This window comes from Chaetodon auriga, chromosome 10 (assembly GCF_051107435.1).
Source record: "Chaetodon auriga isolate fChaAug3 chromosome 10, fChaAug3.hap1, whole genome shotgun sequence".
NCBI classification, from domain to species: Eukaryota; Metazoa; Chordata; class Actinopteri; order Chaetodontiformes; family Chaetodontidae; genus Chaetodon; species Chaetodon auriga.
In genome coordinates this window covers 9,571,534-9,595,806 of record NC_135083.1, presented here as the reverse complement: position 1 = coordinate 9,595,806, position 24,273 = coordinate 9,571,534, and the positions used below count along the sequence as shown (strand labels likewise).

General features: G+C 41.6%; 2 protein-coding genes across 3 annotated transcripts in view; one reads left to right on the top strand and one right to left on the bottom strand.

Moving 5' to 3' along the window:
* Positions 1–12,681, top strand: part of LOC143326604 (prickle-like protein 2) — a 43,791-nt gene extending 31,110 nt beyond the window's left edge. The window contains exons 3-9 of one of the 2 annotated variants that reach the window (XM_076740298.1): positions 6,608–6,721; positions 6,827–6,964; positions 7,430–7,633; positions 8,324–8,510; positions 9,167–9,321; positions 9,638–10,418; positions 10,505–12,681. In XM_076740298.1, the coding sequence (XP_076596413.1) occupies positions 6,608–6,721; positions 6,827–6,964; positions 7,430–7,633; positions 8,324–8,510; positions 9,167–9,321; positions 9,638–10,418; positions 10,505–11,460 (2,535 nt within the window). In that variant the 3' untranslated portion in view covers positions 11,461–12,681. The remainder of the gene's footprint in view (positions 1–6,607; positions 6,722–6,826; positions 6,965–7,429; positions 7,634–8,323; positions 8,511–9,166; positions 9,322–9,637; positions 10,419–10,504) is intronic. The other variant, XM_076740299.1, reaches the window with a different exon arrangement.
* A 1,886-nt stretch (positions 12,682–14,567) lies between these two features.
* LOC143327215 (uncharacterized) lies at positions 14,568–23,154 on the bottom strand. Its single transcript, XM_076741449.1, has 6 exons — positions 22,818–23,154; positions 21,643–21,749; positions 21,275–21,456; positions 18,300–18,358; positions 15,922–16,215; positions 14,568–15,161 (listed from the first exon to the last, which is right to left on the bottom strand). Exons 1-6 carry the CDS (start codon positions 22,854–22,856, stop codon positions 14,979–14,981), a joined length of 864 nt encoding a protein of 287 aa, XP_076597564.1. The 5' UTR covers positions 22,857–23,154; the 3' UTR covers positions 14,568–14,978.
* Positions 23,155–24,273: the final 1,119 nt, after the last annotated feature.

Here is a 24,273-nt window from a genome sequence, read left to right as displayed (position 1 = left end):
CTTTAGCCTGGTGGAAAACTACAGTATCTAATGCCTATAAAATTTATTTGAAGATCTTGAGAATACAGAATGTGATGAGAAAGACCTTCCCATAAGTTGAGAGAGAGCTGAAAATATTAGTTAATTAATCATTTGATCAATCAACATTAAATTAAGCGGCAACAATTTTGAAAATATCAAAAATTCACTTGTTCCAGCTTCTCAAATGTATTCACATTTGAGAACTGTGCTGGTTTTCTTAGATTTCTATGATACTAATTGGAATACCTTTGGATTTTGGACTGTTGGTTGAACAAAATGAGCAATATGAAGACGTCACCTTCAGCGTTGGGAAATTACAATGGGCAGATCACCAGATCAAAAACAATTCATTGATTAATTGAGAAAATACTCTGCAAATCACTTGATCCTTAGTTGCAGCCCTGTATAAGTCTCCCATGTTTGAGCTCAAAACACAGTAGAGCTTTTCAGGAAAGCAGTGTTTTTGGACCAGCGAAGAAAAAATCCAATATGAGAGTGAATATTCAGTCATACACTTGTAGTCCTTTAAGCTTACCTGTTTCCTCTCCTTCCAAGCTCTCTCCATTCAGAGGGACAGATTCTGGAGAAAAAGGTCCTCACCTCAAATTACTCTGACTTGCAAAACAGGCATAAGCCTCAGTGTCACCCTCCACAGTGCAGAAAAAAACTAGTGGGTGGGTTATAGAGAATCTGAGGGGCAGCACTCAGAGACACACTGCGTTTCCATCTCACTCTCCACCCCACTGATTATGTAAATTGGAACACAAAAACTTCAGCAAAATAGGTCTTTACACTGCACTGAACACTCAACCGCTCTGTCAAAGCTTGTTTTTCTGAAAATCAGAGACAGTGACAAGATTGCTTTCTGTCCTTTAAGTGTTTACTTCTCAATTCAAGGCGTTCTCTATTTCACCCGCTAACATGCAAATACAAAGGGAGGTTCAGGCCACGGTAACAACGTCCTACTGCATCATGAATTCTAATTGCGATACCAGTATGGGTAACTGAGATTTCCTTTAAGCGCTGTGAATATTAGCCATTGAAAATTTAAAGAACCTGATCCTGGTCAAGGTTGTATCTGCAGCGGCAGCACAGAGCTCATTGTGCGATACACTTTGAGTCCCAGACACTAATGTTCAAGGGCAGCTATGATGGAGGGCAAAACAAAAACAAATTTTTCTGGCATGAAGACCATGATGAATTCATTTGAAAGTAATTTCAGATTTGTTAAGGTGGGTTTGTCACCATGAATTAATGAAATACCTTTAATTCAGCATGATGGACTCATAATGACACAGTTACGAGCTGTAGAACTAGACAGATACTTGCATATGAATGTAGGCAGGGGACAAGATATTGATATTAGAAGTGTTATTGACCAATCATGTGTGAGAGTGCTTTGGTTGTGTGCAGGTAAAAAGTCCATGTGGAGAGCAAAAGAGGCAAAACTGGTGCTGGTGGGTTCAGAGATTGGCTCTCTATCATACTCAAAGTGGCTATAATCACTATTTTTATATCATCAGTGGATCACATACAGACTTCCAGTGGCTTGGCTACCAGCATCACTGCATAGAAAGGAGCTCTTGCATTGGCAGAAGTAAAGTTCCTAATTTGGCAACTGAAGCGACTTAAAATAAAACAGCAATGAGCAGGTACAAGAATTTAAGAAAAGGAGAGTCACATCATGGAGCTAGAAATGTGAAAAGAAGCCAATGCAAACCTGCACAGGTAAGAATGGTCACATCCGCTACACTCAGCTCCCTATGAAAAGAGGCGATTGAGGTGGTAGCTGAGGGCATGTGGGACCTTAAATCAGGAGTTAAAAAAATAATTGTTGTAGGTCAAAGCCACCACTAGCCAGATAGAGAAGGTGGGCAAATGTCGGGGAGAAATGGAGAGGAACATGGCAGAGTAGAAGAAGTGGAACATTGGGCTCAAAGTCACTCCAGGCCAAAATCTCTGACTCTGAAGGATGCTCTTGACACATCAATATACAGAATCCCAGAAAATGCAGAGGGCTGTGACAATTCAGTCATGATTCAGTCACAAGAGGACATTACAGGCCTGCGTCAGGAGAAGAGTTTGGGAATTGAGAGACCTCATAGAGCATTGTCCCCACTGCCACCTCAGCTCAATGGAGGTCATACAGTTCATTGTTAAGGAGAAAATCCTTCTTGCTGCTTGGAAGAAAAACATCGACATTCAAGACAGATAAGTGTTTTTGGACCTTGATTATGCCAAGAACGTACAGCAGAGGATGAAGGAATAAACTCCAATTGAACAAGAAGTTAAGGAAAAGAGGAATCAGACATGGTCACATATAGCAGCGCTAACTGCAGCAGATTTAAGAACGTGAGGCTTCACTGTGGGACCAATACCGTGAGCAGATCCAAGGACATTACCTTGGAAACCATAAAAAAAAAAGAGTACAGTGGATGCAATGAGTCAGGAAAGCATATGATCACCAGAAAAACATATATGAGAAGCTGAAGAAGCTTTTCAGGGGCCAGACAGAGAGGATGTTGCCATGGAAGAGCACAATGACTCTTCATGACACAAAATTTATCTACGTTTATGATAGTCTATTGGTACAAAGAGCCTGAGTCTAGTAAAGACTAATGTCTTCTCTGGCCTCTCTGGGATTTCATGAATACAGAAATGCATTAACTATATACTTAGGGCGGCTAATGAACAGGCAGTATTATAACATACAATCATTGAATGTTAGCGGTATAAATCATTAAAAGGAGCATTGCTAAGTTAAGACAAGAGAAAATCAGCTTTGCTTTCTAGAAAGAAACAAATCTGTCTGATGTGAAGCACAAGAAGCTGGAGAACATGGCCTTTAGAAATTCACTTTTCTCCTCAGATAGAACATGGAAGAGGGGTTGCAATATTGATTTCAAATTGTGTTTGCTTTGAAATTGTCTCAGAACATAAAGACAAAGAGGGTAGATTTGTTTCAGCAATGGGCAAACCAGGCCATGAAGAAGTCACCCTGTGTAACCTACACGCTCGTCCCATGCAGGGCAGGCAGTGGTATCACCCTCTTCAATGTAATCCTGAATCCCACAACTAACAGAGTGACTGATTGATGACGGTATCAAGGCAAAGATATAGTATTTATTCCAGAAATGACATTTCTCTGGGTTTAGTAAAGATAGTCATAAAAGGAAAGTTTGCAAGATTGTACAGAGGCACCTTTCTGATCACTCTGGATTAAACCTGAAATTAAATTGAGATGGAAGGCAAAAAACTACTTTGTGGAGGTTGAACACAGGCTTACTGGATCATAATAAAGACGATTAAAGCCAAAAAGCTGTTAGACCTGCAAGAACAACCAAAGAACCTTGAGAAATCTCTCAACATTAATGAAGATCCTTCTTCTATATTGAGCAAAGCGGGAGATGAACTAAATTCTTAGTGAGGAAATTGAGAAGAAGCATAGATTCATGCAGCAAAGGGGCTATGATGCAGGATCTAAAGTATCCAATTATGGAGACTTACGAAAAGAGAAGTGGAAAATACAGCGCACAAAATTAGGGACCCCTTAATAAAAAAGATAAGTACTAAACTGGTAGGAATCTACAATCTGTCTCTGCTTTTGAAACATACTGTAGATCATTATAGCCAGATGAGGCGGACTGACTAACAATTAAAATATTCCCGGCTTCATTAGACCTCTCTTCCATGTTTAAAGATCAAAAGGAAAAACTTGTATCCAAGCTTTCAATACAGGAAATTGATGCAGTAGTGTAATTTCAGGCCTCAGTAAAAACAAATGCACAGATTGTGATGGATTCCCTTCAGAATGGTGTAATGAGAGAGCCTCTGCTCTCCTTCACAAAAGTCTGTGAAGGGTGGAGCCCTCGCACCATCACGGACGGAGGCCTTTCTGTCAGTCACCCTTTTTGATAGGTGAGTGTATGTTTGCAAAAAAACAATAAAGGTTATCAGTTTGAACATGAAATATCTGATCTTTGTACTGCATTCAGTTGAAAAGCAGACCAAAAGGAACATTCTTCCAGAATATACCTTAAATCTATTTACTTCCAGTCGAGGTGCCTCTTAAGCAGTTTAGGGAATAGGACGGGCACTTGTCTAGATTCATTTGGAATAATTAAATAAAATAAATAATTAAATCGGCTCAGCGGAGGCCTCTTGTGTGTCAGCGTAACCCGGCCTGTGGGGGTAAATGGAAACGCATTGAGCTATCTTCAATGGACATACCTATACAGTCAGAAATGAACTGTCCCTGCAGAGTTAATGAAGTACTCCAGCTCCAAAATTAATGGCTTGTTTTGAAAATATGATTTAAAAAATGGTGAAGAGATTTCAGCTCCACAGAGAAATCAAATGGCTGAGCTGGCTGGCATACAATCCCGGCATCACAAGACAGACAACAGACGAATGAGGCATCACGTCCTTCTTCTGGATAATGACAGGCAGAAATCTTAATACTTTTGAGGGCTTATGTCAAGTTTTATGAGCTACTTCTAAATGAAATAAGGATCCTCAAGAATAACTCAGATACTTATTGATACCTATAATAGACATCATAGGCACAATACACAAGGGCTTCACCCTGTTTATTTCCACTAACTCCTTGTTTTGGGGACATTCCTGCAGGAAACATCTGGATCGGTTTCGGTAAACCACAACATATTTTTTGGTCTTGTCCATATATTAAGCCTTTTTTGAAAGGAATAAGCCATTTAGTCTCAGAGATTCTGGGCCTGAAATCTGATTTCTCATCCTCTTTTTTGTACCTCGGAACTATTCCTTCAGGCCTAAGTAAGAGCGACACATGTCCTTTGAAGATTTTTATGGCTTCAAGCAAAAGAAACAATTACAAACTGCTGGCTCCACAGGAACCCTCCCACCAATGCCCTTCTAATCAACATAATCTACTCTATTTGCTCAATGTGGAAAATGACTTTCACTCTTCAACTTCAGAAGAGTGAAGAAGAGCCCCATGTTTATTGAAAACAGCACAAAGACAACATCAAATGCTGAAAATGAGAAGTTTCATTGTTTTTGAAAATTATATCCTCATTTAGAATTTGAAGGCAGCAACACCTTTCCAAAAAGATGGGACAGGGTCATGTTTACTACTCTGCTGCATTACCTCTTCTTTTAACAACACTCTGTAAGCATTTGGGAACAGAGGAGACCGACTGCTGTCATTTTGAAAGCAGAATGTTTTCCCATTCAAACATTTTCAATGGGTGACAAGTCAGGACTGCAGGCAGGCCAGTTTAGCAGCCGGACTCGTTTAGTATGGCACTGTGCTGTTGGACCATGTGCTGAATGTGTTTTGGCATTGTCTCGCTGAAATAAGCAAAGCCTTCCCTGAAAAAGACGTCTACTTGGCAGCATATGTTGCTCCAAAACCTAAATATATTGTTCAGCATTAATGGTGCCCTAACAAATGTGCAGGTTAGCCATGCCATGTGTATGAATGCACCCCCACACCATCACTGATGCTTGCTTTTGAACTGTGCGCTGATAACAAGCCGGATGGTCGCTCTCATTTCAGTTGACTCTTCAGACCACAGATCGGTTTTCAGCCTTGTCCCTTGTGTACAGAGATTTCTTCAGATTCTCAGAACCTTTTAATGACATTATGTAACGTAGACAATTAAATCCCCAAATTCTTTCCAATTTTATGTTGAGGAACCTTATTCTTAAATTGCTGCATTATTTGCCAGCACAGTCTGTTACACTTTCCCAGCTTTACTTCACAGTGACTCTCATGTGACTCACCTGTTGCCAGTTGACCTAATTAACTGTGAGATGTTCCACCAGGTGTTTTCTTTCAGCATTTCACTACTCTTCCAGTCTTTTGTTGACACCGTGCCAACTTGTTTGAAACATGTTGCTGGCATCAAATTCTAAATGAGGATTTGATTTTCAAAAAACAATGAAATTTCTCAGTTTTTACATGTGATTTGTTGTCTTTGTGTTGTCAATTAAATACGGGGTTTCTATGTTTTGCAAATCATCACATTCTGTTTGTATTTACATTATACACAGTGCCCCAACTTTTTTGGAATCAGCGTTGGAGTTCTTTTTCTGACAGGGTCCTTCTATTTGCACCATACCTTCAATGATCGCGCTGTAATATCCCACTTCATCTGTTCTATGTTCATTAAAAAACAAAAACTTGTATCTAAATTGTGTTGCTTGTTGTGATGAACCCACAGAGAATTACCACTGATATGTGCAGTTTTCACTGAGAAAGCTTTCATAAAACCAGTGTGCACCACTTGCCCAGCTGCCAGACAAAGTATTAAGCAGCTAAACAGACAGATAGTCATCTCAGGATTGGTTGAGACAAAAAGCAGAGCTAAAAGAGTGATTATTGAACTAACCTTAAATCATCACCTTCGTCAGGATCTTGAAATGAATGCTAACGTTCCTTCGTATCTGCTGGATGTATAAACAAGTTCACCTGTTATAAAATGTCAGTGTTGTTTACAGCTTGTTTTTGCTTCCCCCAAGTGGCCAAAAAATCAGCTAATGCAGGTTTAATGTTTGAAGACTGTAAGACAGCATCAGAACCACAAGTTTGATGTTGTTTCAGGTGCATCAGTATTATAACTCCTTACCAGAAGAGAAGGTCCCTTACATAAACAGCCCTGGAGAGAAATATCGCATCAAACAACTGCTTCACCAGTTGCCACCACATGACAATGAGGTAAAACAGCTCGCCACATTTCTCATATAGACATGGACACTTTATCTTTGTTGTTGTGACTCCCGGTAGTAATGACAATGCCTAATGATGAACCATGTTGTTCAGGTGCGTTATTGTAACGCCTTGGATGAGGAGGAGAAACGAGAGCTTAAGCTCTTCAGCAACCAACGGAAGAAGGACAACTTGGGAAGAGGCAGTGTCCGTCCTTTCCCCCTCACCATCAATCAGGCCATTTGTGATAAGGTAAAATCAACAATTAGCCTTCCTTCCTTTTGCCCTCTTTTCCTTAATTTCCCTTGCTGAAGATATCAGTGTTTAAGGCTTCTTTCTATCTTAAGAAATTAAATTTTCTATTCTATCTGTATAATTCAGTCCTTTTTTTTCTCTCACTTTTTTTTACTATATTCATGATTGTGCTTGCCTGGGCTTCTTTTTGATGTTTCATCAGATAGATGAAACAGATATAAAGTGTAAAACATTTCAATCTTGAAAAGATGATAGATATTTCAAGTATCGTCTTCTCACTCTCGCTCTCAACATCTTACAGTTTGTATTCATCTTTTTCTCTGCCTCTTCTCCCACCCCGACATTTCCTTTCCTGTCCTTCCCTTACCCTTGCTTTCCTTCCCATTCCCCTCTTCTCGTCTCCTCTCCCATTCTTTCCTTTCTTTTCCTCTCCTCCCTTCTTTCTCCTCTGCTCCCCTGCAGTGTGGTGGTCAGATAAATGGTGGGGACATTGTGGTGTTTGCTGCGAGGGCAGGTCATGGAAAATGCTGGCACCCTTACTGCTTTGTCTGCAGCATGTGTGAGGAACTGTTGGTGGATCTCATCTACTTTTACCAGGATGGCAAGATCTACTGTGGTCGGCACCATGCCGAGAGGCTGAAACCCCGCTGCTGTGCCTGTGATGAGGTGCGCCTGTCTGGGCCTGCAGCCCTTTGGGTTGGAAATGGCTGAATGGTTCACAGCTCAGACTCTTGGACGTGGTTGAAACTAGTCTGGAGAGAAAAGATGTCTCAGTATTCTTGCCATGTCTCAGAAAGTCTGCTTGTTTTCTCACCGTAATGTGTGGCAAGCAGGCCTGAGGTAACGATAATAAAAACTCTGGCCACAGTGCTCCGCACTAATTGACGTCAAGCAAGGTTTGTTTACTCAAAGTATATGAAAATTCAACAGTCCAGGTGCCCATTTTTATTCAACTGAGGGGGCATTTTCATTTGATTTCACAAATTGTTTGATTTTCTTGAACTCGTTGACTTGAACTTGTTTTAAAATGGTCATGGGACAACAAGGTTAAGGACCACTGTCCTTGAGGAAACATAAAATATTATGAAAACAATAATGTGCCAAGGATGGAGCCCTGAGGGACATCGAACATCATAGCTATGCAAGATGAGCTTGCTTCTTTCAACAGCAACGTTAAAACCCAATGAAACTTCTCAGTTTCAGCATTTGAGTAAATCACAGCGTTTAGGTGTAAAACAAGATTAAAGCCAGTTAATTCATCGCTCATTTTACATTAACTCATGACATCGGTTCAATACTCTCACACAATCTCTGCAGAATATCTTTGCTGATTAATGTAATGTCTGGGTCACGCAGATAATCTTTGCTGATGAATGCACTGAGGCAGAGGGCAGGCACTGGCACATGAAGCACTTCTGTTGCTACGAGTGTGAGACCACCCTTGGCGGCCAGCGCTACATCATGAAGGATGGACGGCCACACTGCTGCAACTGCTTCGAGTCCCTTTATGCAGAGTACTGTGATGCATGTGGAGAACACATAGGTATGTGTTTCCTGCAGTGTTTTTTTATTGTTGCTTTAATTCCTCTAATACATATGAACTGTTACCAAAACACATGGACATGCTTTTCTTGCACTAACATCATAGAAAACCTCTAACAGCTATTTATTGTAAGTGTGGGTGTTATCATCTCTGTGAGCCTTGTGTGCCACAGCTGTGGAGAGGTGGAGTCAGTGCAGTGAGATGTGGATGGTTATTATCATCCCAAGCTCCAATAACAGTGAAAGAGTACGTTTCAGAGGTTGTATCCAGTTGGGAGCTGTGAAAGATGATTACTTCCTCCAGCTGGGGAGCAGGGTTGGTGAATTCCTGCTCTTACAAATCGTGACCATGTAAAGACATAGAATCACAAATCTTTTCCTGTAGGAGAAAAAAAGCTGTGTTTATCCAATATTTTTAAATCCTTTTCATCACTTAGAGGCATATTTGACAAAAATTAGCTTAATCTACTTGGTTAATGGCTAAAATCAGACTGTAGACTCTGTTCATTAGCAGTACAGACTTAATAGAATAACATTTTTGCATTAGTGTACGAGATGCTGACATTACATTACCACCATCCCCATTGTTTTTACAAATATATTTGGTTCTGGTATTTCACATTCTAAAATGATGTTGTTTTTCCCATCTTAACAAAGGTATTGACCAAGGCCAGATGACGTATGATGGGCAGCACTGGCACGCAACTGAGGAATGTTTTTGCTGTGCCCGTTGCAAGCGCTCTCTGCTGGGCCGCCCATTCCTGCCAAAGCAGGGGCAGATCTTCTGCTCACGGTCCTGCAGTGCTGGGCAGGTGGGTACACACCATGTATTTATTACACCTTATGTGTGCAATTACCCTGTGCAAATTTCCAATCGTGGGCATATCTCTAACAGTGAAACGTGTATAGTGTATATAGTTTTTTTTTATTTATCACTCAATGAATTTCCAGAGTGGGATCAATGTTCATTTTATCTTAACCAAGAATATGATTGCAGTATTACTGATTTGTACATTTTTTTTTTTTTTTTTTTTTTAAAAGGGGGACATTCCTTCATATATACATAAACTTTATTTACTCATTTGCTGTTTAGTAATTGTACTAAACTGTTTCATTTTAACCAATCAGGATCCAGATGAGTCTGACTCCTCAGACTCAGCCTTCCAAAGCGCCCGTTCCCGTGAATCCCGCCACAGCACCAAGATTGGAAAAAAGGAACGGAGGAATGCTGAGGCCCGCCAGTCAGCTCCTCCACCGATGCCTGATCGTCTGTCTGCCGAAAGTGATCCCCTTTCTGTTCAGATGGACCGCTTAAGCCTCTCATCAAGCCAGACCCCGAGTAGGACACCTAACCGCACACCCAGCCGCACTCCGAGCCGTGCCCCAAGCCTTAACCAGGTGTGGATGAGCCGGGATGACCCCTACGTCCCTGCTACCTATGAGGGACCCCAGCGGGAACCCTCCCCAACACCAACACCTATACATCTGCTGGGTCAGTGTAATCTCAGGCAGGGCTACAATCCCAATGCAAATGCTCATCCTCCAGCTCAGAGCCCTGCCAACCCAGGGAAGAGGCCTGATTCCTGGGGAAAAGAGCAAGGCAATGCCAAGAGGACCCCAATGGCTGCTTTGAGGGGCCACTCCTTTAATGAAAACTGGACCCACCACGGCCAGGATGAGTTCAGGCCCAACAAGCTACGCACCCAGATGAGCTTCAATGAGATGTCTAGCCAGAACCAGGGCTTCTCTGACAAGAGGAGCATCAGCCTGCATGGATTCCAGAGAGACGGCAGACCCCCGCTGACCAGGAGGAACCCGATCAATGCCATGAGCTTCAATGAGCCCCTCACTCCTCTAGAACAGACTCCTCGTGGATCCATGGACTCCCTCACTATGTCCAATGCTACAGGTACACATATATAAATAATACAGCATGATGCAATGTGATATAATGCTAAGTGACATAAAAATGTGACATGTGATTTATCATTTTAGCAGGTAACTCTCTGGATGGGGTCAGCAAGCGCCAGGAACATTTGTCCAGGTTCTCCATGCCTGACCTGAGTAAAGACTCAGGTGTGAATGTGTCTGAAAAGAGCAACATGGGCACCCTGAGCTCCTCAGTCCAGTTCCACAGCACAGAGTCACTGTCCTCCTCTCGCCCCTACAACAACAACATGTATGCTCCACTGAGAGTCGGCTACCCACTGCAGTACTGGGATGGCCCACAGCCACTGGGCTTCGACAGCAAAGGTCGTGTTGGCGTGATGGGCAGCAGTGGGAACCTGCGGATGGCTCCCATGAGTGACAGAATGCCCCGCCGACGCATCAGCGCGCAGGAACCCTTGACACAGCAACAACAGCCCCAACCAAGGCGCCGCAAACACCACCGTGGAAACCATGGTAATGGGCAGCACCGCAGTGGCCGTCACCACAAACGCTCTCGCCGCTCCCGCTCTGATAATGCCCTGCACCTGGTGGCAGACCGGCCCGCTCAGATGGTAGAGCTGCCCTACCGTCGCGTCCAGGAGGACTACGATCGCTTCCCTTCTGGTAATGCGGCTCGGGAGTTGTTTGGTCTGGAGCCGGGCGGGTACAGGCAGCAGCCCCACCGGCCCTGCCCCCGCACCACCTCTGATCTCACCCTGCAGAATGCTGGCTGGCAGCCTGTGGGGCTGGGTGGGCCATACTGGGGAGATGGCTACATGGAGGCTGCTGACCCCTGGTGCTCCAGCTGCTCCTCTTCCTCTGAGTCTGAGGGAGATGAAAGTTATTTCATGGGCGAACCAATCCCTCGGCCCGTGCAGCTTTGCTACATCAACAACGAGGAGCTGCGCCATCGCTACAGCCCCTCTGGGATAACTGGCCATCACGGACCTCTGCATGGACCGATTCATGGCCAGCTGCACACCCGCCAAAGGAGGAAGAGCAAAAACTGCATAATTTCCTAGATTTAGAGCAAAGAGATGGTGAGGGGTGAGCAGGAGAGTGAGAGAGAGAGAGGGAGAGAGAGAGAGAGAGAGAGAGAGAGAGGTAAGGAGACGGTTAAAGCAATGGAGAGGTGGAACAGAGGGAGTGGGAAGATGAGAGTGAGACAGTTGACAGTGCAAGTGAGTAGTGTTTGTGTGTATGAGAGAGAGAGAGAGAGAGAGAGAGAGAGAGAGAGAGAGAGAGTGTGTGTGTGTGTGTGTGCATGCATGTATGTGTTGGGGTTGAAGAGAGAAAACGCCTATTTTTTGTACTTGTGAGCTTACACAACTCCACACCGGGTAGTGTTTGTGTACACCTACACAGAATGATCTAATCATAAGAGGAAGCTCAGCTGGCTTACACAACAGAAATGTTTACAATGATAGCGATCAGCTCCTCTGATGGTACCAGGAAGCACTGATGAATTTGACTACTAAATATACTGTGGTCAAGATTAATACAGTAACATGATGTATGTGTGTGTATCCATGTTACTGAGAGATTGAACAATTCCTTCACAGTTTGAAAAGGGAAGAAAAACTAGTCAAACTGCAGTGATCCGACTGTTCATGTCGCAGCTCAGTGATCCAAGCCCTGGGCAGTAAAACTTATTCTATGTGGACAAACCCGAAATTGTGTTGGGATAGTGAAAGTTCCGTGCTAGATTCCAAGCTATGTCATTGTTTACCTCAGTGGAATCCAAATGCTGCTGGAATATAGTGTTGCCTCACTAGCCCTGTTATCACCTTGTACAGTCTGTTGAACTTTGTGCTCTACATAGCCGGCTCTCCATGCTTTACCAAGGACAGAGCGCCGGACAGCCTCTGCTCCTTGACCATTCAGGCACAGTAACGTCAGGTATGGTCCCGTTTTATCTTCTGCAACATGCTTTGTTTTTTGAGAGTTACCTATAGATGATTAAGGATAAGAATAATAATAATGCCAACAATAATAATAATAATGCAAATAATAATTATGATGATATTAAAGAACAATACCTGTTAAATGTATATATAGTAATACACTTAATAAAGTAATGGATGTAGTAATGTAAATGTTATGTACATATGGTCTTAAATATTTATATATTTTGTAACTAAAGAATCATTATTTGTATAACATGATGTAGAGATAGGGAGACTTGCATGTTAATTTGTTGTTGTTGTCTCATACTGAAAATAAAGTGTACTTCAAGAACAACAAGGAAGTTGTATTTTTAAGTTGTACTGAGTTTTCTGGTTGGTTGTAACTCAAACCCATACTTCATATACTTCATACTATTTTTTTTTTTTTCTGAAGTTTTTTAAATTTAAATCGCATATAAAAACACAATGTACAACAAAACAAACAGAACAAAAAGAAACAAAACAAACTGCCAGCCGAAAGAAATACAAACGGAAAAATTACAGCTATGCATGTCAGTCCAGAAACTGAATCAATCAGGTACAGAGATAGATTTTAAAGTCTGAGACAGAGTCCAAAGAGCCAGGACCAGGTGAAGTCAAGGAAACTAGAGGCCTGGCACAGTGTAGTCGGTGCAAAACACTTCATACTATTTCTAAGCAGGTTTTGAACACATAGTGTGTTAACACTGAGCAAGTGACCACAAGAAAGTAACTCACCTTACCTTACTTATCACAGCAGGGAAAGCACAGCTGAAACAAACTTCACTGACAATGGTTCCGTTCCATAGAGTGTCCCAGTAAACCATGCCGGTGAGCCAGCATGCACAACACCCGGACCCGGAAAAAGACTCACCTTAATCCAATGAAGTCGTATTTAATTTCATTGCTGACACCTGTGCCTTTCCTGCCATGGCATTTGCCACCAAAATGTGGCAAAAAAAAAGGGACGTGATGTGTACAATTCACTGCACAAGGGAAATGAGGGGGCTATTTGTACAAAATCGAGCTGAAGCTGATGGGAATGTCATTAGTTTTGCAGGTATTTGGCCTCCATAAATTCCAGAGGGAAATATATTTGTCCAGTGTTTTGTATAAACCAAATATTGGACAAATGAAACTTCTGACCTGATGATGGAGCTAGAGGAACAGTAAGGGGATAACCAAAGGGATTCGGATACATCCTCTGGAAAGCATGAATGTCTCTACAAAATTTCATAGCAGTGGAACCACAGGCTCCGAGGCCAACACTGCCATCCCAAAAATATGTATTACTTTCTCTTTGTGAAGTTCACTCGTCAATGGCTTTCCAAAGAAGCAGTCACAAGGAAGGTGCACAAGGAAGTACAGTATGTTTTTTTATCCTAAATATGGCCAAATAAGGTATAACAAATATTTGATAGGATGTACTGTATACAATTATTATATAGTATGGAATTGGGATACTGCAGTCTTTTTCCTGCTAATGCTAATACTGGCTTCTTAACTGGGCCGATACTTACCTCAAAAGCAGAAAAGAAACATCTTTGAATGATACATCATCCAATATTTGTGTAAACAAATATTTTTATATGGATACCTTAAATTGTCAAGATGGGAGACTCAGATTGACCAATAATGTATAATAATAATAATAATAATAATAATAATAATAATAATAATAATAATAATAATAATAATAATAATCAGAACTGGGGCAGCAGAGGTCAAGATATCCCAACTCCAAAAACACTGGGTCTTACAGTTCAATTCCCATAATGCAACTGGATTTCATTAAATCCTTCATGCCTGGTTAACACTCGTCTTTCTCTCTACACCGTCAGTCTATAAGGCAGGCTTCCTTTTATAAATTTTAACAGGCCCAAGCAGGTGACCCTGATGACATCACTATGACATCATCAGGGGTATTTTTTTTATGAGGGTAGGGACATCTGACAGCTGAAAAATAAAGTCCCTGAATAACCTCAACATTATCTTTGGCTTTTCTGTGCTGCAATTATTTATCCGCCAACAATTACGCTGATATTGATCTTTCGATAATAAGCCAGTATCAGCCATTATCAGCTGATCTTCAGATGAAACATAAAAAGGAATCTGCACCTTTTTACTTAAAGCTAAAAATGTATTTTCTGCTATGATTTGATTGATGATGATTTTGTCATTATTAAGTCACTGAAAATATTTTTAGCATATAATGTTTAATGTGCTGTAAACAACATTTAATTATTGGAAAGCAATTAAGTACGCACATCAATCAGGTGTCAAAATACATTTTGACTTCTTCATACTTTAAGCAATTCAACCAGTGTATCATCAACATAACTTTCTGAAAATGAGAAGCAGCATCAAATGTCAAAATCAAACTGACAGTTTCCTCTTCGTTTATCACCAGTGTCATTCAGTGCCCGCCATAAGGCCTGAACGCAGAGGGGGACTTTGTCCAGGCAGCAGGCAAGAGCATACGAGCTTATTGCTTCAACTGGCAAATACAAAAACAAACACAAAAGCAGCGTTCAATCACCTGAAATGAAATTCTCCAACACTTTTTGCCAGTGGGATCAATTCGAGGAAGACAGCCATGACGAGTGTGTGTCTGATTAGCAAGACAGCTCCCTGGAGTCATAGTCCTCTATAAATTTCTCCATGGCCTCCACGCAGCGCTTGCCGACGTCCCTGAGGTTCTCCTGCAGCGAGGACTGGATGGGACGCTCCAGGGACGGATCCTTCGCAATCAGCATCTTTGCCACAAGGCCAAACATTTCACTTTCCTGATGGTACACCTGTAAAGACAAACACACCCACGGCTTTAGGGTAAATGAGTGAGAGGGAGCGGGAAAATAGAGAGAGAGTGGGAGTGCTGGAGGGAAAGGAGAGAGCTTAACAAATGAGATGAGTGATCAGTCGTGGAATAGCAATCTGCAGAAAAGCTCATTTTGTGTGAGTTTAGTGGACATTTCTGCATCAGCTACCTGTTGCCAGACTGCCTTCTCTTGCAATGCCTCTGTAATCCCGCAACCATGGTGATATGAGAAGCAAGAGGCCGTCTTTTCCGGCAAGTGGGTGGAAACACACACACACACACACACACATTCACTCCCTCACACAAACACGCAGCGGATGAGCAGAGCCTCATGTGACATCTGTCACATTGAAGACAGCTTTAAAGCACGTGTTGGAGTCTCCTGTGATACAGGTGAGCCAGGTTAAACAGCCTCAATCCTTTGCTCAATTAGAAAACTAATAAACACCATCAACCTCGCCAAGCGATGAATACGACCTTCTTTGTCAGGTTCTGCAAACTGAAGACAATAATGACGCTCAAGTCGCCTCAGGCTCAGCATTTCAAAATTAATGTTTAGTCTACAGAAAACAAATCTTTTCTTGTCTCATGTCTCCCAGCGCTTTCCAGGATCTTTCCACTGTCACTATTTCTCTAATCCCAGCTTCTCTTATCTCTCCTCCTCCTCCTCCTCCTCTGTCTGTTTATATCTAACCCCTCTGCCAAGGTGTGAGTGTGTTTGTGTAATGACACTCCTCTACCTCATCTATCTCTCTCCTCTTCTGCTGTATGGCTCTGTCTCGTGCCTCCGTCTGGCTCCCAGATGAAGGGGGCTCACCGTCTCGGCTTCGTTCTCTTTCTAGGCTTTTGGTCCCCCTGTAATGACACTCCTCTGCCTCATACATGTCTCTCCTCCTCTGCTGGATGGCTGCATCTCGTGCCACCGTCTGGCTTGCAGTTGAAGGGAGCTCCCCATCTCCGCTTCGTCCTCTTTCTATGCTTTTGGTCCCCTGGTGATCTCTCTTAATGCTTTGTTTCCTGTCACTCTGACCAACCTGCAAAAGAAAAGAAAAAAGAGTTGGACTGTAGTAATCAGAGAGTTGGCCAAAAACATGGGTGCAAACACTGATGATGACTGAGATGCTAATGACCAAAAGATGACTACAGTGAAGTTCCACATGTCAACAAGTGAGTTATAAATTCACAATTTGTTCTGACTGCACGTGTATTCAAAGGCAAAACATGGAAATAAAAATGATGTATTATGGAACAAAAGCAAACATGATACCATCTCCTCATGAATCATAGTTTACAAATCCGTCATAGGAACTGGCTTTATTAAAGGTCCAGTGTGTAGGGTTTAGTGCCATCTAGTGGTGAGGTTGCAGACTGCAAGCAGCTGAAAACCACTCGCCTTACCCTCCCCTACGGCGGCCATGAAAAAAGAGGACCTGCTCCCTCTGTAGACATAGAGAGCTCATTCTAAGGTAACAAAAACACAATTCTTATTTTCAGGTGATTATACATAAATGAAAACTATGAGTATGACACTGCATTTCTGCCAATAAATCCACCTAAATCCTGCACACTGGACCTTAAATGGTTTATAAATCATTTGTTAATGATTTAGAGCTCAGGTAGCTCCTCAGAAGATTTATTGCCCATCAATGCAGCACCCACAACCCTGCATTAAAGCTGCTATAGTCAGTATTTTTCTATTTACAATGGATCAGAAAAAAACCCACTGCACACTACCTTCCCAGTGCCAAGAAGGAGACAGACACAGTTAGCGACGAGGTGGTGAATGCAGAGGAGCATTCAGCCGCTAAAGAGCCATTTCCCTCAGGAGTTGGTGGAGACCAAAAACGGAGGTAAAAGGAGAGTGAATATTGGGCATACATTCATCAGCCGGACACGTGCCTCCAAATGAAGGTTTTTGCTCTGTATCAGCTGATGAACAGGCAGCTGTTTGCCAACAAGCTGCATTAACTTAGAGGGTGATCATTTGTCTGCAGTACGTTATGTTAGTTAATCATCAGTAAAGTGGTTTATGTTCCTTTCTTCCTAATTAGCCATCAACATGAATTAAAAGACAAGAAGTAAGCCCAGAGAAGGATTCACCAGCTGAAGGGCTCTCTCACAAACCGGCAACCCACAAACAATCTGCAAAGCAACATGAAGGATGATTTTAGAAAGTAGCCCCATGAAACCAAAATGCTACACGAGAATTCTTCTAATTACATTTTGTAAAACGCTGGTTGCATAATTACCTTAATTGTGGTGGTACTTTGATAAACCTACATGATTTCAAAAATATTAAAGCCATTTTTGACCTACACAAATTATACTGAAGAGTTGAACATTATTAGTCAATGTTATTTTTGTGTTAACAGACATTCCTGAAGCATCAACAATGATTGCTGCCTACTGTTAGTCCTTGTATTAAAAGAGCTGTTAATCACACAGATTGCACCTTTAGGCATCATTAAAAAGCCTTTGTTATCAACAGCTTCGGTCACACTTATTAACACAACGCTGATTAGAACGCTGAAAATCTGAAACGAGCAAGTCACTCTTGGATTCCTCCTCCTCTCTTCAAGTTAACTTCACTGCAGCAGTGACCAGCGGTGATTCATCATGTGCTGCTCTGCTCCTTGTTGTGTTTAGGTCAGCCAAGAAATTTATACGATCATCTGATTTCAGCCTTCTCTGCAGCACCTGGGCTGTTTGCATTAGAGCTAATCCGCTCTGTGCTGTGAGCTCAAGTCTAATGAACAAACACAAACGGCATGTGAAATGTATTAGCAAATAAATCAAGAGATGAACTGATGAAAATAATCGTTAGCTGCAGCCCTTACTGCTACCATGTTTAATCAGGTTGTGTGGCAAAATGGCATTTACTCCCAGCCGTCTTCAAATGTTTGTATTTGCTAATAAGGATAAAACTGTCAAAAGCTCTTAGGAATCGCATCACAATAACAACACTCAGACTGTGCCGCCCAACATAAAATCAATATTTTGGAGGTAATATTGGGTCATTCTGAGGGAACTGGTGAACCACTACATTTTCCCACATTTCATGACAAAATGGAAAACCAGGAGGGGAAAAGCAGAGCACGTTTTCTGCTTGTGAACTTACGATGAACTGCATGTCCTTGTCTCTGCTGGAGGTGGACCTTGGTAAGAAAGCTCTAGCAGCTGGGAAACAGACAAAACACACAGTCAACAACACAACATGTCCAATGGAAACACAATCATACACGGTCTTCTCTTTCTGTTTGCCATGCCTATAGGTAACTACAGCTTCTATAGGTGAATCCACTGATGTTTAAAGCTTCCCCATCGTTCTCTGTTTTTATTTTTCCAAGTATCAGGGTCCAAAAACAATACGTCTCTAAGCTGAGTCTGCTGATGTTTGGGAATTCTGCCTTGTTATGTTGCACTGCAGTATTCTATGTGAAGCAATAGTTATGTTATGGCTCGTTATATACTGCTGGCTAGTCTCTTCCTCTCACTCTCTCTCTCTCACTCTCATATACACACAAATCAGCGATGAGTCACCATCATCGCACCATCACTCAGGCACACAAAAAACCTGTTCCACACTCACACATACACAAACACACACCTCCACAGTGCTGCAGTGTGCGCACACATACAGTGCCAGAGTGCAAGGGAAGATAAAAACATACAGTACCAACAGCTCAGTTGTTAAAAACCACACAGACTACCACTTTATACCAGGAAAAGATCTGCTGAAACATGGACTTCAGTTCGTGTTAAAACCAAGGAAACGTAATCATAACAAATTCTAAACCCCTCATGTTTACTTCTTCCCACTGGCAAATGATGAGGTAATTCTCAAGCATATAATAAATCTACCTGTAACTAAATTACACAGTTTACATGAGACATACTGAGGCATATACTGCATAATGGCAGAACCACTATCAATTCCTTGGAACGGTCATTGGCATAATCCATGTATCGAGTGCAGGAAAAGCTTCTTAGTGATTAGCGTTATGTAACACTGGTTTGTTGCTACCAGAGTGTGACTGCCTATCAACCAGCAGATACCACGATGCGCAAATGCCCTCCAAATATTTGTAATGCAAAGTGATCATGAATATGTGCATGTGTGTGCCTCTGCTTGCTTATACTGCCACCCGATGGTCATTTCATAAAGTGCAGCAAATTTAAATTTGCTGTGTATCTGCACACACCACCCTGCAACAAGCCTTTGAATTGCAAGATTAAACACATGTTATTCTCTAGAGCCTCTAGAGATGTTATGGTCTATGGTTTGCTTATTAGCACTCTGAATGGACATTGTATTGAGAGGGCCTCAGAGTGTAAACATCTGGATATCTGTGTGGATAAAAAAAAAAGTTGCCTTGCAATTTTCGCAAGCTTCAACAAAAAAAACAGGATAGTAAGACGAGACAGGCACTGGTTTCTATTTATCTCTAAAGCCCTTAATGGCAACATGCCATCATACATTATTTCCTCATTAAACTGGTCCCATAGTTTTTATTTGACCTTCTTAAGTGATTGGCTGATGCTCCAACTCCAGCATATAAACACTCAATTTGGTTAGTTTTTTTGCTGCACACTTGGCCACCATGATTACAAACTCCTCCACTCAGTGTAATTGTTCTGTTGTTGTTTTTCTCTAATTATTTTTTAGTTTGTTAGTTTTTAGTTAGTTTGTTTACTTAACTGTGCTCTTGACATCAGTGGAGATAAGGGCATGCCCTGAATAAATCCTCCAGATTTAAACAGAGTTTGAATGAATAAATGAAATATGCTCATACATAAAAGAGATGTAAACAGTAACATGAACATCTTATTCAGTTTGTACTTTTGGGACTGTGTCAGATGGTTATTTGTTTATGTGATTTGTGGTGTAATAAAAAAAATAATAAACTCCATTATAGTGTATAATGTGCTTCTGTTAATGTCTTTAGGCACTGTACATGTGTGAGGCATTTACACAGTGCTTTATCTGGTAACGCTGAAAATTAATTCCCCGCAACATACATATTCATACACCATATGGCCAAAAGTATGTTTACGCCCAAACACGAATGTCTCATTCCAAAAACATGGCATTAAAGGAACAGTTGGACTTTTTTAGGAAACTCATGTATTAGCTCTCTGGCAGAATTAGATGAGAAGACTGATATCACTCTCTCGTCTGTACTGCAAATATGAAGTTACAGCAAGTAGCCAGTTAGCTTAGCTTAGCATAAAGACTGGAAACAGGGGGAAACAGCTAGCTTGGCTCTGTCAACAGCAAAACATTCACCTACCAGCATCTATAAAACTCTGTTTATTTCATTTTAATCTGTAAAAAAAAAAAGTGTAAAAACAACAAATAAACAGTGGTTTATGTGGCAAACTGTTTCTTTCACTTCCTGGTTCTCTGGCAGCGTCTCATTGGCAGAACAGCCTCCACTCCTCTGGAAAGGCTTTTCATAAGATTTTGAGTCCTTGTTCTGACTCGCAAATTTTCACTCTCTAGGTCCAGCGTGCTCATAAACAGACCAAAGCCACTCATATCTATCATAATTATTATGATTTCGACATGTGAAAAGTGCTACTTTTGGTATGCATGAAGCACAAGTATGCAGAAATAATATAACGGTATGCTGATTGTGCATTTTCTTTTCACAGCGGGTCTTTTTCGCAGCAGACATTTTGACATGTCACAGTAGGAAAAGCACAGTTGTTACTAATAACATTAGCGATGGAATTCAGGCATCATTCATTTCATTATTCACACCTGTGCTTCTCCTACTGTGTCAGAACACTGCAGTGAAAATGGACTTTGTGCCCCTTCATCGCTTTGGAGGACTCATTTGCCTAAAATATTCAAGTAGCACTCCAGTAGTTTTAATGCTGCTGTCTGTGCCGCCACGTAACCTCACCAACTCACAGTCTTCCTGCTGATCTAGGAACTAAAATCCCAGCTGTGTGTATGTGTCTTTGCATTGACTGTGCGTGGGACTCGAGGGGAATAAGGCCTATAAAAAAATCTATTCATCTTTTTCTAAATGTCCACGAGTGGATCAGTGAAAGGGGTGTATGTGACTTCTGCAGACGTGAACTTACTGTTCCCATCAGCGCTCTCCCTCTGCTCGTACCGCTCCTTCTCCTGCTCTCGTTCCCTCTTCCTCAGTGCGATGTGGTGAAGTTTAGGCTGGAAATGATCTCTCCGGGGGAAGTAGGCCCGGGGGTGGAAGTGGTGGTACCTCCGGTTGCCAAAGCCAGGTTTGTGGAAGGAGCGGTCATCGCTTGGAAAACAGCATCAATTGAGAGGAAAAGCTGTCAGAGCAGCGACAATCGCCCTCGACCTCGTCATCAACATCTTGCAGGTAACTCGGTACAAAAAGTCAATTATTGCAATCACGTGGAAAGAGAACACATTGCGAGGAACACAAAGTACAAAGCGCTCAATGTTCTCGAGCTGTCAAGCTTACCGAGGTCTGGAGAATCGCCCCCCCGCAGACTTCGATCTGTAAGAATTCGACATCCATTCCCTCATTCTGGACGGACTTCGCACTCTTCTGATCTGCCTCTTCTCATCCTGAATCAACATGGATAAACCAACTTATCACACTGTGGTTCTTTACAAAGACGCCAGAACAGCCACGAAATCTAATTTATATCTGCTTGTTGTAAACTCTGAGTATCAGGAGAGAAATGCATTCCTGAACCACACGCATCCAAGATAACAACAGAGACGAGAGTCAAATGATGTTTCCAAAAATAGTCTCACACTCACTCACACACACTTTCATTGTAGAGTCTCTTGTGTGTGAACCTGGAGTAAAATAAAATGTATTGTTATGACTCAGTTTCTTGAACATAAGCATGTGTTTGGTGCTCAACAGCATACACAACCACCGGATCATTATTATATTTCCGTGTCTGTGTGCAACCCAGCAGTGCCCTCATGTGCTTAAAATGACATGTTTTTATCCTCCTGTCTTACTTTAATACAACCCTGATGACAAAAGAGTCAGGATGCTGTATAAAACAGAAATAAAACAGATAACTTGATAACTTGCTAATTCTTTCTGACATATACTCAATTGAAAACAGCACAAAGACAATATATTTAATGTTTTACCTCATCAGTTTCATTAATTTTATAAATATATGCTCATTCTGAGTTTGGCAGGACAGGGACAGGAGCGTAGAAAAGGGGAACATCTCGCTAAACACAGCTCATTTGCAAATGATTGCATTACGTTTAACACAGCACCCCTTCTTCTTTTGGAATCAGGTTGATTGCTCTGTTATTACATATGCATCATATTCATGCTGACACAGGAAGTAGTGAGATCCTTCAGGAAAAGTGCTAATACCACACTGTAAAAATACTATTGCAAATAAAAGTCCTGCATCAAAAATATTACTTAACTAAAAGTGTTAAAGTGTAATCAGGAAAACGTTTTAACTAAACTATGAAAAGTCCAAGTACTATTTTATATGATGAGAAGATTATTATTATCATTATAACCGCAGTTACTGTTGGTGTCCGTCCTGGACATTAGTTCATAATTCAGATGACTACAGGTGGTCACAGAAGGCAGCAGGTCACGTGAGTTCAGTGAAGTGGCAGCTCCTCGCTCCAGGAAGTGGCCTTTACCTTGCTTTGATGTGTGTCCTGTGGTGGTATATCATCCATTTCTGTCTGTTTGCAGCCTTGTCTGATCTGTGTCAATGACACGCGGACTTTATTTCTCCCTCGAGTCCAACAGACCAGGAAACACGTGCGACCTGTCAAAATGCTCTCTTCGGTTCATCTGGAAAGTGAACTCTTTGAATTTGTCTCCCTCCTCGCTGTTTGTGACTTCACAGCCTACTGACACGTTCAAAGGCTTCAGCTTGGAGTTGGAAACTCACGACAACAACCAGTTGTCTCCGGTTTCCGCAGAAAATAATGAAACATTTTACTTCCTTTTTCTGCGGCCACCCAATCAGACTCCACAGCGCTCATAGCGGCTTATCAAAAATGGCTCGTGACCTGGCCACAGAGCACGCGCAGGCGCAGTCCAGCACGTGCGCTGTCACCTGTTTACACCTTTGTGTTACAGCCGCGCGACTGGTTTGACCAAATGATGGCGCACTTCAGCAGGGGAGCGGAGAAAATATGTCCTCTGGACGAGTTTGACCTATGATCGGTGGTGGAATGTATAAGTACTTTTACTAAAGTATCGTTCTTGAGTCTAAATTACTAGTACTTTGCTACTTGTACTTAGAGTATTTCCATTTTATGCAACATTACACATCTCCTCTACTACACTTCAGAGGCAAACAATGTACTTTTTACTTCAGTCTGGCAGCTGTAGTTACTGCTTTAGTTACTTCTCAAATAATATGTCATACTTCACATCCTGTCCACTGAAAACCATGTATCTCCATCAAAAGTTGACTTTTTAGAGATACGTGATTCTCACAGGACAGCAACCCAACAAAGACATCCATGCAGCAGCAATATTAATCCAAAAACATCACATACAATAACCAAACACTGACAGCGTGCATTATACTTACAAATATCAATGAAATCTAAACTATGAAACATACTGTACATACAATGATTTTTATTATAATAAATGTTGTACCAGGACACTTTTTTTTTTTTGAGAAAATACCTTACACAATAAGATTACGATGCAAACAAAGAACTGCCCTGAAATCATCATATAATGAACAATAAAGTTATTGTCATATGTCTCCCAGATATCAATAGAGCATCTTTCTTTGTACATCTGGAACAATTTGCTGTCAGTATCATGACTGTAACACTGTAATATGTTTTCAAAAGTTTAAAAAAAAAAATACAGATGAAAATAAATATTTGACCTCACTAATCCAACGCCATGCGTGCAAAATGTCCCAGTGAAAGATGTTGTCTCTTAAATCCTAATTCAGACGTGTTCACAAGTCTGTTAAAAAATCAGATCATCTCACATTTATCTCCTCTCCCCTTGACAGACACACGGATTTCATTTATAAGGTTAAAACAGCACCGCAAAGATCTGCATATGGTCACAATACACTCCAGCTATCTGACAGAGACACTTGGCCTTTAATCATCA

Coding starts and splice junctions, on each gene's coding strand:
- LOC143327215 (XM_076741449.1), bottom strand. CDS start 22,856: ATGGATGATATACCACCACAGGACACACATCAAAGCAAG. Junction 18,359..21,274: donor GGAGAGCGCTGATGGGAACA/GTAAGTTCACGT, acceptor TCTGTTTCCCAG/CTGCTAGAGCTTTCTTACCA. Junction 15,162..15,921: donor AGAGGAGAGAGATAGATGAG/GTAGAGGAGTGT, acceptor TTGTCTTTACAG/GTGTACCATCAGGAAAGTGA.